The sequence below is a fragment of the Trichomycterus rosablanca genome, chromosome 1, assembly GCF_030014385.1.
Source record: "Trichomycterus rosablanca isolate fTriRos1 chromosome 1, fTriRos1.hap1, whole genome shotgun sequence".
Lineage (NCBI taxonomy): Eukaryota > Metazoa > Chordata > Actinopteri > Siluriformes > Trichomycteridae > Trichomycterus > Trichomycterus rosablanca.
The window spans coordinates 25,245,153-25,261,467 of record NC_085988.1 but is presented as its reverse complement, the minus strand read 5'-3'; the positions used below and the strand labels follow the sequence as shown (position 1 = coordinate 25,261,467).

General features: G+C 37.8%; 1 protein-coding gene across 1 annotated transcript in view; it reads left to right on the top strand.

Annotated features, from left to right (window-relative positions):
- LOC134309206 (dedicator of cytokinesis protein 2) overlaps nucleotides 1–16,315 on the top strand; it is a 235,737-nt gene that overhangs the window by 84,433 nt on the left and 134,989 nt on the right. Inside the window, exon 25 of the mRNA XM_062990847.1 lies at nucleotides 4,074–4,216. Within this exon, the coding sequence (XP_062846917.1) occupies nucleotides 4,074–4,216 (143 nt within the window). The remainder of the gene's footprint in view (nucleotides 1–4,073; nucleotides 4,217–16,315) is intronic.

Genomic DNA, 16,315 nt, shown 5'->3' with positions numbered 1-16,315 from the left:
AGTTCAGTCATGAAATTTTCTTTGCTACCAAATATTCCACAGTAAACTGTCAATGGTATTATAACAAAGTGGAAGTGATTGGGAATGACAGCAACTCAGCCATGAAGTGGTAGGCCACGTAAAATACTGAAAGCTTATTATAGGGTGCCAAGAGAGAAGCTGTGGTATGGTATGATGAGGCTGGGGGAGGCAGAGAAGTATGTGATGGTGCTGCAAGATGTGTATGAGGACAGTGTGACAGTGTAAGATGTTTGCTAGGAATGATTGACATGTTTAAAGTGGAGGTGGGACTACATAAAGGATCAACTCTAATACCTTTCCCGTTTGCAGTGGTCATTGACAGGCTGACAGACGAGGTTAGGCAGGAGTCTTCACAGATGACATTGTGATTTGTAACGAGAGTAGGGAGAAGATTGAGGAGAGCCTTAAGAGATGGAGGTATGTATTAGAGAGAGAGAGAGAGTAAACGCTAGCCGAAGTAACAGGAGTACATGTGCATGATAGTAGGGATGGGGTGGAAAGGTAAAGTGGATGAGTTTAAACAGTGGTACCTTGAAACTAGATGTCAGTTGGTGACTGGCGTCGAGTTTAAAAGGCATTGAGTTTCAAGGTATTTTTCCCATAAGGATGTATGGGAAACCTGTTAATGTGTTCTATGGTCTCGTGGAACTGCATATATTTTAGGCTGTTGTAAAATAATGGGGTTGTTTTTGACACTTATACACTGAAAATAACAAATATAATATAATTAAAACTGAAATACAATTGAAAACAGTTAAAAATCAATAAAAAATCTATAAAAAATACAATCAAACCTGCACTTTACCTTTACTTATTTATTGTTCGTTATGCTTCTTAGAGCTATAACACAAGTTTAAAAGTGAAACATGAGAAAAATCCAGCTTGACACAGATACATGGATGCTTTCTGAGCGAATGTGGCGGTTATTCCACACAAATGCAGTTTTGTCTCACTTTGATGACGTCTTACTGCACCGCTCAAGCCAAGTGCTAAGCAAAGCGGCTGTCACACACGTGATGAGTTTAAGGGAAATGTCTAGTTTAAGGGTACAAATTTTTCGAAGTAGGGCGTCGATGTTTTAAGATGTTACCACTGTAGTACCACTGTACTTGGGGTCAGGTGCACAAAGTAAGGAAGAGAGTGGTAGAAAGGTAATGAGGAGAGTGCAAGCAGGGTGGAGTGGTTGGCGTAGAGTGGCAGGAGTGATTTGTAATACGAGGGTATCTGCCACAGTGAAGGGAAAAGTATTGAGTGAAGACAGTAGTGAGTAAAGTTGTCAGTAAAAACGTTGGATTTTTTCTACTTTTTTTTCTAAAATTAACAGAATCTCTGTTTTATTTCATTTTACTAAATGGCCCAACGTTTTCTAAAATGGGGTTTATATGAACAGCTGTTAAAACAAGTACAGTTTATGCCTACACACTTTCTAGAACACACTCCACTTCATAACACAAGCACAACAACATCACAAAGCACAAAACAAGTTATTTTAAGAAAGAGGCTTTTTTTCAGTTCTCTCAGAGGTGTTTAACTGCAATATTGCAGTTGTGAATCCTTTTAGCAATAGTAATACTAGTCTACATATTTTAATATCAATGCTACAGTAACTTAACAGTTTACATTTACATTTTTGACATTTAGCAGATGCTCTTATCCAGTGCTTCCATAGTAAACATTATTTTACTCTAGTTTAAGTAGATAGATAGATAGATCGATAGATAGATAGATAGATAGATAGATAGATAGATAGATAGATAGATAGATAGATAGATAGATAGATAGATAGATAGATAGATAGATAGATACTTCATTTATCCCGAAGGAAATTATTGAAAGTAGACAACAGTCCAAGAATATAAGTCTGCTGAAACCGTGTTAGAACCAAAGTGGTTTCTTTTTCTTGCAAGAAATTAATAAAAGTGTTAGTAAGTAAGTACATGTCAGCTTAAGTGCTGAGTAAAGAGGTGATTGTTTTTAATCGTCTTTTGAAGACAGTAAGAGACTGAGATGTTTGGACAGACAAGGAGACAAGGGAAGCTTGTTCCACCACTTGGGTGCAAGTACAGAGAAGAGCCTTGCATATATATATTATTGTTTGCCACACTTACCAGAGAACTTTTCACTTAATATTATCAAGTCAAATTAATTTATCTAGCGCTTTTTACAACGGACATTGTCTCAAATCGACTTTACAGAATTCAGAACCAACAGACAAAAAAAACCCTATTGAGCAAGCCGAAGGCGACAGTGGCAAGGAAAAACTCCCTTAAAATTACAGGAAGAAACCTTGAGAGGAACTAGACTCAGCAGGGACCCATCCTCTTTGGGTGACCTGGAGGATACTTTAAATAAATAGGATTTACACAAATCATACAAACAATATACAAACAAAGTTCTTCGTTGTTCAGTCCAGTCTGGGATAAAGTTCATTGTAAGTTCTGGACATTTTGGTGCAAACACGCCAGGTCTCCATCCCATCTAGCAGGAGCAGCATTGTTGGAACTGCAGTCTCGACTTGCAGTCTTTAACCTCGAGAGGGTAAACAGGTTTCTGTCAGAACCACCTTGGGGTAAAACAACAGAAGATGTAAACAACTGAAGATGTGAAGAAGATATTGTGCTATCAGCAAGAAGATATTGTATAAATTAGCTAGTGCTAGGGCACTAATAAGACATGCCATGGTAGTATGCAAGTTTGCAATGCGAATTCAACCCGTTTTAACAACAGCTGCTTTATTGTTATTATTGCTGTAGGACTTTGTTCCCACACAGCTTTCGAAGTATTACAGAGTAAACTTGTTAAGGTGCTAATTATGAATACACTGTTCTGCACATTTTGTACCCGCACTACAAAAATAGGCTAATTAAAAAGCATTTAGTCTAATGTCTGATAAGTTAGCCTAGGGCCTTATTGATACTGAAAAAATATTGTACTGTTGTACACACTGAAAAATAATCCCACCAAGGAGCATGACATAAGTTAAATGTGCAACTGTGTGTGTGTGTGTGTGTGTGTTTGTGTGTGTCAGAACAAAGGCATAGTCATACACTACCTCAGGACAAATTTATCTGTCTCACCTCCATTGCCCTCTTGCCGGGCCAAGTCAGCACATTAAAAGCTCATTTAGATTCTGCCTCGTCTGATGCTCATCACAAACAATGTACTTTCAAGTTGTCCTGACAGAGCCATGCTCGCTCCATCACTCACATGGACACGGAATTTTAGCAGAGACAGAAGGAAATTAAAATGCAGGATGAGACATTTGGTTTCGAGAGGCAGGGAGAAGAAGATGGATGGCTGGTGAGATGGATGGAAAATAGTCACAAATTGATATGGGGTCAGTGTGAAATAACATGTGGTTCCAGAATTCATTTAATACTATTTTTCCCTCAGGGTGTGCATTGTTAGGATGGTGTACTTATCTGTTAAATGGTAGCCAATTATAATATATTGTTTTTTATGTTTTTGGAGGTTATTGTTAGTTATAATTTTGGAATAATATGTAAATGTGATTTATTTTATAATAGAAAGTTCACAAGTTTATAATCTCATGAATCCTAAATGGTTAATTAATCTTGATTTAGCAGACAAAATTACGTTTTGTTTTACTAACTAACTTGATTGTATTTCGTAATTAGAAACACATTTTAAATTTGATGCCTGCAACACCGTACAAAAATATTGGGACAGAGGCAAAGTAAGAGTCAAAATTAGAAAAAATAGAATATACGTTACATAGATCCACATTAAGCAGATTAAATGGTAAGAGGGTAAGCTCTCAAATGGCATTGAATGAGAAACCATGGGCTATGTAGTAATATATAAACAATTACTGATGAAGACATCAATTAATATGCTGGTGTGCATTACACTTGTTATTACATCTGTTATTTAAACAAAACAAAGAAAATTATTTGATTACAAAATTAATTGATCTAATATCCTACATCTGTACATTGTACTGTTCACATTGTGATGCACCCTGCAATGATATATTGTTAAACCATAATATTATTTTATTCACGTTGTTTTTGATGTTATGTTATTTCCAGATTGTCGAGATATCCTTTTACCAATGATGCTAAAAGAGCTGAGTATAGCATTGGCTGATTTTGGAGATGGTCATCAGGACGAGAGAAAGAACAGCGTTGAACTTCTCAACAAAATCTTGGATGTGCTTAGCCATAAAGATGTGGTAAGAGATTTTCAATCTTGCTTAGTAATGCATTGACCAGTCACATGCTTTACTTTGTAGACATCTCATTACCATAATGGTGATCGATTAATCAGATACCACATGCACAAGTAAATAAGTGAATAATTGTGGGTGCTGCATAGCTCTAGGGCTCTAAAAACCTGGGTTTGAACTTGACGTTTCACTTCATTCAATGTCTTTGAAGCGTTTAGTTTATGTTAAGCGTTTATGTTCTTCACATAGCTGTGTTGGTTTCCTCTGGGTCCTTTTTTTTCCAATGTTTCCAATGAATGGCAATAGGTAAATGGGCTAATTAAATTAAGTAGACCCTTGCAGTGAATTATTATTATTATTATCAACACAATCATGTCTATGTAGGCACCCAGTCAGATAATAGCACCATTGAGATTCAAACCTAGATCTCAGTGAATAAATGTTAACAATATACCATCATACCTATATAGTACAAGCCTCTCCCAAAGCTAACTGGTCTATAAATTATATGTTTCCAGTTCAACCAACTGAGTCTTGCTCAGTGGCCATACAGTGGCAATGGGCAGTGGTGGGAACATGATGCCACATTCTAAAAAGATTCAAAAACAGATGCAAAACAAAGTCATTAAAATCTTCTAGTCTAGAAGGGGTTAGTAAAGCTATTGCTAAGGCTCTGGGACTACAGCAAACCACAGTAAGACCACCTTCCCAGGAGTGACTAGCCTACCAAAATGTCACCAAGAACAACTCATCCAGGAGGTCACAGAAAACTCAGACAATTATAGAATCGAATGCCTTTATTTGTCATACATACATATACAGGTATACAGTACAACGAAATTCATTGTCCGCATATCCCTGCTCGTTTGGATGCTGGGGTAAGAGCATAGGGTCAGTAATTGTATGGCGCCCCTGGAGCAGAGAGGGTTAAGGGCCTTGCTCAAGGGCACAACAGTGGCAGAATAGCAGAGCTAGGATTCGAACTCTCAACCTTTTGGTTGATAGCCCAAAGCTCTACTTACTATAGGCTACCAGGAACTACAGGCTTCACTAGCCTTAGTTAAGGTCAGTGTACATAATTCCACAATTAGAAAGACACTGGGCAGAAATGCCATAAATTAGATCTAGATGATCTAGATTTTGGGATAACATTCTGTGGACTTATGAGTCAAAGATGGAACTTTTCTGAAGACATTGGTCCAATTACATCTGACACAAGATGTACATGTACATCTGCTTTCTACCATAAGAACATTTTACAAACATTCAAACAGTGGTGGCTGTAGTCTGAGGCTGCTTTGCTTTTGCAGGACCTGGACAACTTGTCATAATTGATAAAACCATGAATTCTGCTTTCTGTCAGAAAATTCTGAGGGAGAATGTCTGCCAGTTTATGACCCAAAGCTCAAGCACAGTACTATGTATCAGGACATCCAAAGCACACAAGCAAGTCAGTGGCCTGACTTGAACCCCATTTAGATGCTGTGCCAGGACCTTAAATGGGTAGCTCAAGCTCAATAACCCTTTAATGTAGCTAAATTAAAGTAATTCTGCAAAAAAGAGTGTCCTTCCAGGGATGTTAAAGATTCATTGCAAGGTATCTCAAATGTTTGATTGCAGTTGGTACTGCCTACTGGCTAGCACAACAAGTTCTTAGGTTTAGAGGGCAATTACAATAAATTTTACATTATATAAAAGCTGTATTTTGTGTTCTTTTTATGTTGTGTTTATCGTATATTAAAATTAGTTGGTATATTAAATTTAGTTGGCATATTAAAATGAATTGATAAACTTTGGGATAGTATGTATCAGTTCATTCTATGCTGCCAAGTAGGAGCTTACTGATGCCCTGTTCCAGGTCTGGGTTGAGACCCTGCATGACACCATCCACCATCTCATCATGAGCATGCCCAGACTTTGATGAGAATGCATACAAGCACATGGGGGTCATACACACCACTGAGTCACATTATGAACAGAAATTCAAACAAATTGCATCTGCCTGTGATTTAATTATGAGATAGTAGGGTTATAATTGTAATTTGGTGCAATAACCATGAATCCATGGACTCAACCGCTATCGTGTTAACAATCTCAGCTTCTGGTGGTGTACTGGTGTGAAAATAATTACTTGGAATTCATTGGAACCCTTAAAACCAATCAAGCATTGTTTGAATGCAATAGAATAAATCTGATGCAAAACTGGTTGCCATTTGCCCAAATGCATGCGGATGATATTTAAAAATGCATGTAATTTTATGTAACCATAAATAACATGCAGTTTTATTCAGTGAGAATGTTGTTAAACTGTACCAAAACTGTCTGCAAAAGCCTTTATACATCCAACCCTGAGCAGAGTGAGTGATACAAGACTAATGCCGCTATATAGAAATGATACTATGAAGTTATGCTTCATGCTGTGTTGTAGAGCAATAGAATACAATTCTATCATAAGGTGGCTAACAGCTTTAAGTCGTCGCTGATTGTAGAGGATTATAGCTCAACTTGAGCACTACAGACACTCTGACACAGTGAGAGCAAGAGATAAGGAATAAGCTATTAATAAGACAAGAGGAAGAAACTGAATGAGGGAGAGAGAGCAAGAGAGAGATCAAGCAAACCGAGTGAGATGCAAATATTATTTTAAATAAAATATAGAGTTAATAATGATAAACACAGTTTAATAATCTGACAGCAGGTATGTTAGTACCTAGGTTAAACAGACAGGCTTGACTGGTGACCCAAAGAGTCTGGGTCCATGAATTTACTTGCATTTAATGAACCAGGCAACAAGCTGTCCGGTTTTGGTAAGCCTGTGCTTACTGTAGCCTTAGATTCATGTTCTTGGCTGACAAACGACATGCAGCTCTGCTTTTTGTGTGCTTTTCCGCCATTGTAGCCCATTTACCGCAAGATTTGACATGCAGTGTGCTATTAGCTTTTCCGCGCACCATGGAGGCTCGGAGAGTTTATTTGAGTAACTGTAACCTGTCAACTCAAACCAGTTGGCAGTTCTGTTCTGACCATTCTTAACAACAGGCATTTCCACCCACAGCTGGATTTTTTTTTTAAACTTAAACCTTCTATACAAACCAACAAAACAAACAAACAAAAAAATTCCAGACCCCTTGTTCAGTTGGGTATAGAAGCCTCTTGGCACTGGATGCAAGATGGCCAGCCAGACGATTGCACCACTAATATTTTTGTTCATGCTTATAGGTATATATTTATTATTTATTTATTTATTGAAGCAAAACAACTGTAATTTATAGCAAATTACTGTAGTATAAGCTGAGAAAAATCATAGATATTTTCCATGTATATTCTCACCAAGGACATGCCAGGTGAAGCCCTGCACCTTCAAGAATGGAAGGAATTGAAAGAACCCAATAGCAAAATATTTAACCAAGGTAGAGCAGTGCTGTGGCTAAAGAGCCACAAAAGAACCGGCAGTCAAGAAAAAAAGAAAGGAACTCTAAAACCAGCAGTGGTTATAGAATAAGGTCAGATTCTCTTGAGTGGTACACATACAGGACTGCTGCCACGATGCCCCTGGAGACAACCTGGATCCAGGACGGTATCTTGGTGATGGCAAAAAGGGATATGGCTTAAAAGGGTGCTGTGCCACACATTAAAAGATTTTAAAACATACAGACATAAGCACCGATGGAAAAAGCTGGACCAAACCAACTCCAATATGACGGCCTCAAAGACGAAGCAATAGCAGGTTAGCAGAGAAGCCAGCAATAAGATGGCAAATGAGGCCGGTTGAAAAGGAATTCCTCCAGCTGCAGTGTATTATCGCTTAATGAGGCACAGAGACTGTGCTTGAAGTGCCAGTTAAAAGAACTGGCACTGCCGGTCATCTGTGCCTCATACTGTAGTGTGCACCCCCTGCCGTTCTATACAGCAGTTGGGCTCATTACATCACATTAAGGATGAAATGAGGATGAAAGAGGAGAGGGAGGTTAAACAAGGTTGTAAGGGTTAAGTACTGTTGGAATGACGCGAAGAAGCTGGACAATGGGGAAATAGAGAAGTGCCATAAGGTCAAATTTGTTTTTTTTTATCACGGCACTTCTCTTCCTCAGTCCTTTTTCAATTTTATTTCGAATTCCGAATAAAACAGGCATCAAAAGAGACTTTTTAAAAGGGAACACTTCTGTTCCCTTCTTCTTAAAACTTATGTTCTCTTTCTTTTTCTTTCTCTCATCCTCCCTCTTTTAAATTGTGGCCAAATTGTGATAGATAGACAACTGGGTCAAAGCATCTCCAAAACTGCAGTTCTTGTGGGGTGTTCAGTATCTATCAAAAGTGGTCCAAGGAAGGAACAGTGGTAAACTGGCGACAGGGTCATGGGCGGCCAAGGCTCATTGTTGCAACATTGATGGTCCGATCCAACAGACGAGCTACTGTAGTACCACCTACCTAAGCATTGTTGCAGACCATGTACACCCCATCATGGAAACAGTATTCTCTGATGGCTGTGGCCTCTTTTAGCTGGATAATGCGCCCTGCCACAAAGCAAAAATGGTTCAGGAATGGTTTGAGGAGGTGTTGACTTGGCCTCCAAATTCCCCAGATCTCAATCCAATCAAGCATCTGTGGAATGTGCTGGACAAACAAGTCCGATCCATAGAGGCCCCACCTTGCAACTTACAGGAATTAAAGGATCTGCTGCTAAAATCTTGGTGCCAGATACCACAGCACACCCTAGTGAAGTCCATGTCTCGACGGGTGAGGGCTGTTTTGGCAGCAAAAGGGGGACCAACACAATATTAGGAAGATGGTCATAATGTTATGCCTCATCGGTGTATATAAATATACATACACTGTAGGCAGGCAGACTCAGTATTTACAATGATAGTGCATCATATCTGTTGATGCATGCTCAATAATCCAGGTACACAAATCCGGTACACAATCCAGTACAAATCCAGGTACACAAATCAGACTGAAGAAGTCATTCGGACACAAGTACACAAATTCGGACACACAGGTACACAAATCAGACTGAAGAAGTCATTCGGATTGAGTGATGAAACGTATCTCTACAACAAACTTGTGTCCAGATGAACTGATTCAACTTTGTGGATAGTGCATCATAATGTATGCACTACAGTTTAACTGTCTAAACATAGTATATTTTGTGAAAAGCCAGCAAGCTAGTTAACTACTCTTGAGAATATGCGAATATTTAAATTTCATATATTACATTTTGCACGTTTTAATATCAGTTGAACAGCTAAAATGCCTGGGATTAGGGGACTCAGTGATTTAACTGATTTAGTCTTACATCTGTGGTAGGAATGCAGAAAGTTCTAATTGTATAAGTTCTAATGTTATTGTGGAAATTAAATGTTTGAAAAAAAATCATTGAATAAATGATACAGGGTATGAGAGGGATGCAGGTTTTTCTCTATGTCTTTACTAACAAGCTTCAAGTCCATGCTTTTATGATGTAAAGCTTTTGCAGTGAGGACTGGGATTGTATCTGATGAAATAGTGTTTGTTTGCAATTTCTTGTCTCATCAGACCAGTGAATCATTTTCCTCATGTTTGCAGAGTCATTTACAGGCTGTCAAATGCTTTTTACTCAAGAGTGGCTTCTGTCTTACACTGTCAGACCTGATTTATGAGTGCTGCAGATATAATTATCCATGCAACAAGTTCTCCAATCTATGTTCTGGACTTTTGGAGCTTTTTTATGTGACTGTTTTACTTCTATAACTAATGCCTTCTTTCCTACATGAATGGTAGAATGGTTTAAGGTTGTGCAAAGCCTTTTACATTTACATTTTCAGCATTTAGCAGACGCTTTTATCCAAAGCGACTTACACAATGAGCAATTGAGGGTTAAGGGCCTTGCTCAGGGACCCAACAGTGGCAACTTGGTGGTGGGGGGGCTTGAACCGGCAACCTTCTGTTTACGAGCCCAGTACCTTAACCACTGAGCTATCACTGAGCCTTTTCTAGGTAAAAACTATTAAGGGAACTGTGATCCTGGGAACACTCGAAGCTTAAAATATTGTTTTATTTCCTTACCCTGATCTATGCCTTACCACATTAATCACAGAGATTCACTGACAGTGCCTTGGTCTTTATGGCTTGGTTTAGACTTGACAATGCAGTGTAAATTGCAGGACCTTACAGACCCAGATGTGTGCTCTTCCAAACTACTGTATATCCATGCAAAGCAGGTGAACTTTAATGAATTTTTAGACACATTTCAAGGATAATATGATGCACCTGACCACAAATGGAAGTGCCACAGCAAACTGTCCATTTTATAAGCTCCACTTACCATATAGGAGCACTTTATAGTTCTACAATTACTGACTGTAGTTGATATATTTCTCTATATATTAGACACTGCTACCTAGTTGGTCCACCTTGTAGATGTAAAGTCAGAGATGATCGCTCATCTATTGCTGCTGTTTGAGTTCTTCTAGACCTTCATCAGTGGTCACAGGACGCTGCCCATGGAGTGCTGTTGGCTGGATATTTTTGGTTGGTGGACTGTTCTCAGTCCAGCAGTGACAGTGAGGTGTTTAAAAACTCCATCAGCACTGCTGTGTCTTATCCACCCATACCAGCACAACACACACTAACACACCACCACCATGTCAGTGTCAATGCAGTGCTGAGAATGATCCACCTACCAAATAATACCTGCTCTGTAGTGGTCCTGTGGGGGTCCTGACCATTGAAGAATGGGGTGAAAGCAGGCTAAAACAGTATGTAGAGAAACAGATGGACTACAGTCAGTAATTGTAGAACTACAAAGTGCTTCTATATGGTAAGTGGAGCTGATAAAATGGACAGTGAGTGTAGAAACAAGGAGGGGGTTTTAATGTTATGGCTGATCGATGTAAGTACATTTGTAAATACATATATTTTATAATAATTACATTTTTAAACAATATGGCATGTTTTACTGTTTAAAATGAGTTATTAAGTGTAGATTAAAGGGTCAAAATGGCAAGTCTAGTGGGCTAAAAACTTTCTGAATCCACTGTATTTAAGCCATATGGTGTAGAAAATCTGCTTTTAAAGAGCACACTTCTCAGTTTAACAGAAATGCTTTATGTAATTTCAATGTGAGAAAGAAGAATGCAATGCAGATGAGAGATTTCACTTATACAGCATGTCCTCTAAATCAATGCTCACCAGATCTGTTAAGTATTTTTATTACTCTAGTAGTTTTATTCAAAACAAATGCTATTTTTAAAATGAAACTATTAAAATCATGATACAGAGCTTTTCTTGATGCATTTGATGCATGCAGAGTAATTTTCTTGATGCATGCAGGTACACAATCCCACAGAGTGTAATTAGTTTATCTGGACAAATGGCTTGGTATGTAGGTACGTTTCATCACTTATCCAAGTGACTCCACACCAAGCCTTGTGTCCAGATGAACTGATTCAACTTTGTGGGATAAGATTGAATAACTACTTCTATTACTAACAATAATAATAATATTAATAATAATAACCATAATGGTGTGGCACAGTGGTGCACAGTATAGCACTGTTGCCTCACAGCAAAAAGGGCCTAGGTTTGATTCCCTGATTGAGCAGTTTTTCCATGAGGAGCACCATCCCTGACCAGGATATACTGTAGCTGTGGTAAAACTGACAGTGGATGAATACATTGATTGAATGAATGAATACAGTAATGAATAAATAAATGAATGGATAGTAACCATTTTTTAATCCCTAATGAAAGGACTATGGCCTAAAAGGGTGCTGTGCCACCCATTAAAAAAATTTAAAAAAGCATACATAACCACCAAAACTGACAGTGAATGAATAAATGGATGAATAAATTGATTGAATGAATGAATATAGTAATGAATAAATGGATAGTAACCATTTTGTTTTATTCTTAACAAAAGGACCATAACCTAAAAGGGTGCTGTGCCACCCATACAAAAAGATTTTAAAAATGCAGACATAACCACCAATGGAAAAAGCTGGGCCAAAACAAGTCCAACATGATGACATCAAAGAAACAGAAAGAGCAGGTTAGCAAAGAAGCCAGCAATAAGCTGCAGCGTATTATCGCTTAATGAGGCCCAGAGACTGTGCTTGAAGTGCCAATTAGAAGAACTGGCACTGCCAGTCATCTGTGCCTTATACTGGCCCAGGTTTGATACCCTGGTTGGGCAGCCTTTCTGTGTGGAGTTCCATTCCTGACCAGGATAAAGCTGTGGTAAACTGACAGTGAATAAATAAATGGTTGAATAAATTGATTGAATGAATGAATACAGTAATGAATGGATGAATGGATAGTAACCATTTTTTTAATTCTTAATAAAAGGGCTGTAGCCTAAAAGGGTGCTGTGCCACCCATTAAAAGATGAAAAAATGCAGACATAAGCACCAATGGAAAAAGCTGGGCCAAAACAAGTCAACCTCAAATAAACAGAAAGAGCAGGTTAGCAAAGAAGCCAGCAATAAGCTGCAGCGTATTATCGCTTAATGAAGCACAGAGACTATGCTTAAAGTGCCAATTAAAAGATCTAGCACTGCCGGTCATCTGTGCCTATACTGGCCCAGGTTTGATACCCTGGTCAGGCAACCTTTCTGTGTGGAGCTCCATTCCTGACAAGGATAAAGCTGTGGCAAAACTGACAATGAATGAATAAATAGATGAATAAATTAATAAATTAATAATTAAATAAATGAATGAATGAATCCAATAATGAATGAAAGAATGGATAGTAACCATTTTTTTTTATTCTTAATAAAATGCTACTGCTAAAGGAAGCATAAATTACTGTATCGAGCACACAGTGTGAAACCCCTGAGCAACTAATATTGTCTAATAAATTAAACAAAAAAAGTAAAGGGACTTTATAATGTTGCAGAAGACACTTAATGTGAACCTTCATTAAAGACTTAAGGAATTATAATTCTCTCAGCTGTGGTCAGCTGAATCAAAAGGGGAACAAACTCCATATAAATACTATATGGTTTTAAACAGGATATTCAACATGCACAGACAAATGTGATGTTGATTTGCATGTTTTTGGCCATGCATAGTGCATCATTAGCTTTGGCATATGCACTTGTAGGAGTGGTTGCAAGGTTGTGCCAGCTACATCTGTCCTCCAGTTGTTTCAGTTTTATAATGTGTAAACTGTGATATTTAGACAGACACATGTTTTTTTTTTCTTTTTGATGCCCTGGAGGTTTTTGAATGAATTAATGAATACATTAATAAATGATTACAATAATGAATGAATTAATTAATAAATGAATGCATGAATGGATAGTAACCATTTTTTAAAATTCCTAATAAAAGGCTACTGCTAAAGAAAGCATTAAATACTGTATCAGGTACAAAGTCTGAACACCTGAGCAATAGGAAAACTAATATTGTCTAATAAATTAAATAAATTAACAAAAAAGGTAAATGGACTTTATAATGTTGCAGAAGACACTGAAAAGCCTTTGAACCTTGGGTCAGTAGTTTGGAAATGTCTTTTTTTCTGTTTCAAAGTGACAATTCTTAAAGTTTGAAGCAAGGTCTATAATAATAATAGTAATAATAATACCAACAAAAGTGTCCCACTTTGTAGCCTATTGTCACTGACTATCTGGAACTCTGTACCTCTTTAAATATGCCCTAAAATAGTCTTTGCATCTGTCAGTAGAGGTCATTTCAAAATAATTTTTTTTAAATGCCTTTTTTTTCTTTAACAGAACTAACACAGGTCACGGTAATGCTTTTTTAGTTGGTGTGTTAGTAACGTCTGTTACTTTGGTTAGTTTCACTAGCTTAAGCACTACATTCTATTTTAATAGTTAAATCATCATTAGCTAATTTTTATTAGATTACATTAGATGAAGCTAGGCAAGGCAAAGCAAGTTTATATATGTAGCACATCTAATTAAAGTTAACAATACAGTACAAATAATTAGAAAGTTTCTAACAAACAGTACATGTGCTTATTAAATCTTAAAGACACCTGTAAGCCAAATTGTTATTATTCTTCTTTTGAAGTAGGGCAGAATTTGAAGTAGGCCAGCATAGCTAAATGCAGCTTTAAGTTCTATGATACGAAGGTTCTTTCACACTGTTTCAACTCTACTGATTAAGAATTTCAAAAACAAATGACATCAGTTTTCTACATCGTCACCTTCCGATGCATTTTTCCCAGCATCATACCAACTTTTTAATGCCATCAGCATTCATCCAAAAAAGTTTTGGTTGAGCCTGTAGCCACTGCTGCTTTCACATCATCATCACATGAAAATCTTTCTCCCCTTAAAGCTTCTTTGAGCGTCCAAAATGTGGAAATCAGATGCCGCTAAATAATAATAATAATAGTGTTCAAAAATTCAATGATTCAAAAGGGAAAACAACTCCATATAAATACTATATTGTTATACTACAACAGGATGTTTAACCAGCACAGACAAATGTGATGTTGATTTGCATGTTTTTCTCCATGTATAGTGTATCATTAGCAGTGACATTTGCTCTTGTAGGAGTGGTTGCAGGGTTGTGCCAGCTACATCTGTCCTGCAGTTGTTTCAGTTTTATAATGTGTATTATAGACTGTGATATTTAGACAGACAGATTTTTTTTTTCTTTTTGATGCCCTGGAGGTTTTTGACAAGATTTGACCACAGGAGGTGCATATTAACAAGCCTTCTGAATTCTAAAACTTAAATGTATTAAACGTCATCTACAGCACAATGATGTGTTAGATCTGGTCCAAACAGGTTTTGATTTGGCAAAAGCTATTGTTGAAAGCAGAAGCGTGAAGTGCCAGAGGCAAGGCTAATGTGTCTGGCTGCAAATGTGAGTGCTAGATTCTAGGAGCACATTTTAGCATATAAAGTGTGGGATTGTCTAGGACGTGGATGATGCAGTGTATCATAATACTCATCTCAGAGTGAAGCTTTGCAGGAGTATTTACTCACTAATGCTGAGGTTCACTTTCTTTCTTACTATTGAAAGAGAAAACAAACAGTTCTCCAGAGCAGTCAATGATTTTATCTGAAAGAAATTAGTGCAGAAAAATTATGTGGGGGAGCCACAGGAGAATAGAAGAAAGGATGTTTTAAAATGCAGAACAGATTTCTACTCTCCTACAAATGCACACCACACGCATACACATACAAACAGATGCAAACATAGTTACACACTCATACTCTTTTTATTCTTCTTTGCTCATTATGCATGCCTTAGTAATGATAGTCTTATTGAGGACTTAATTGTAACCTTTTGAGCATCCCAGTTTAAAGAAAATAAAATTATAGATCTGTTTATGGGTGCTGTGTTGGTGTTTCAGTGAAGAACTATTATAACCAGATGTCACATTTCACCAGCCAGCTTATAATACATTTAACTGACCTTTAACAACCAACAAAAGTGTGCCACTTTGTAGCCTATTGTCACTGACTATCTGGAACGCTGTACCTCTTTAAATATGCCCTAAAATAGTCTTTGCATGTGTCAGTAGAGATCATTTCAAAGTAATTTCTTAAAAATGCCTGAACCCACTTGTTAGACATCTTTTTTCAATCCAATTACCCTGATTGCGTTACGCTTCACCTCTACTGATTAACCCTCCACTGCTGACTGAGGAGCTTCGCAACTGACACACACCCCCTCCGACACGTAAGTAGTACCGACTGCCTCTTTTTACCTGCAGGAGGCGAGTTCATATGCGGATCAGCCTTGTGCATGGAGAGCCACACCCTGATCAGCATTATTCCCAACTCTGTGCAGGCGCCACAGGTCGTAATTGCACCAGTTATGAGGAACCCTGGTCCGGCTCATCCCATCCTGAACAACAGCCAATCATTGTTCATGTGGCCTCCCAGCCCAGCCAGATGGCAGAGCTGAGATTAGATACGATGTATTCGAAATCCCAGCTCTGGTGTGCTAGTGTGTTTTACTGCTGTGCCACCTGAGTGACACTAGACATAATATTTTAAAACTATAAACTGCTGTCACAAAGTTGGAAGCATAAAATCCATGTTCTATTATTATGATTTTTCCCCGCAATAGATTTCTGTGATGTGTTATTGTATTACTGTACAATTATTCTGAATAATCTGATCCACAGTGACCCTGACCAAA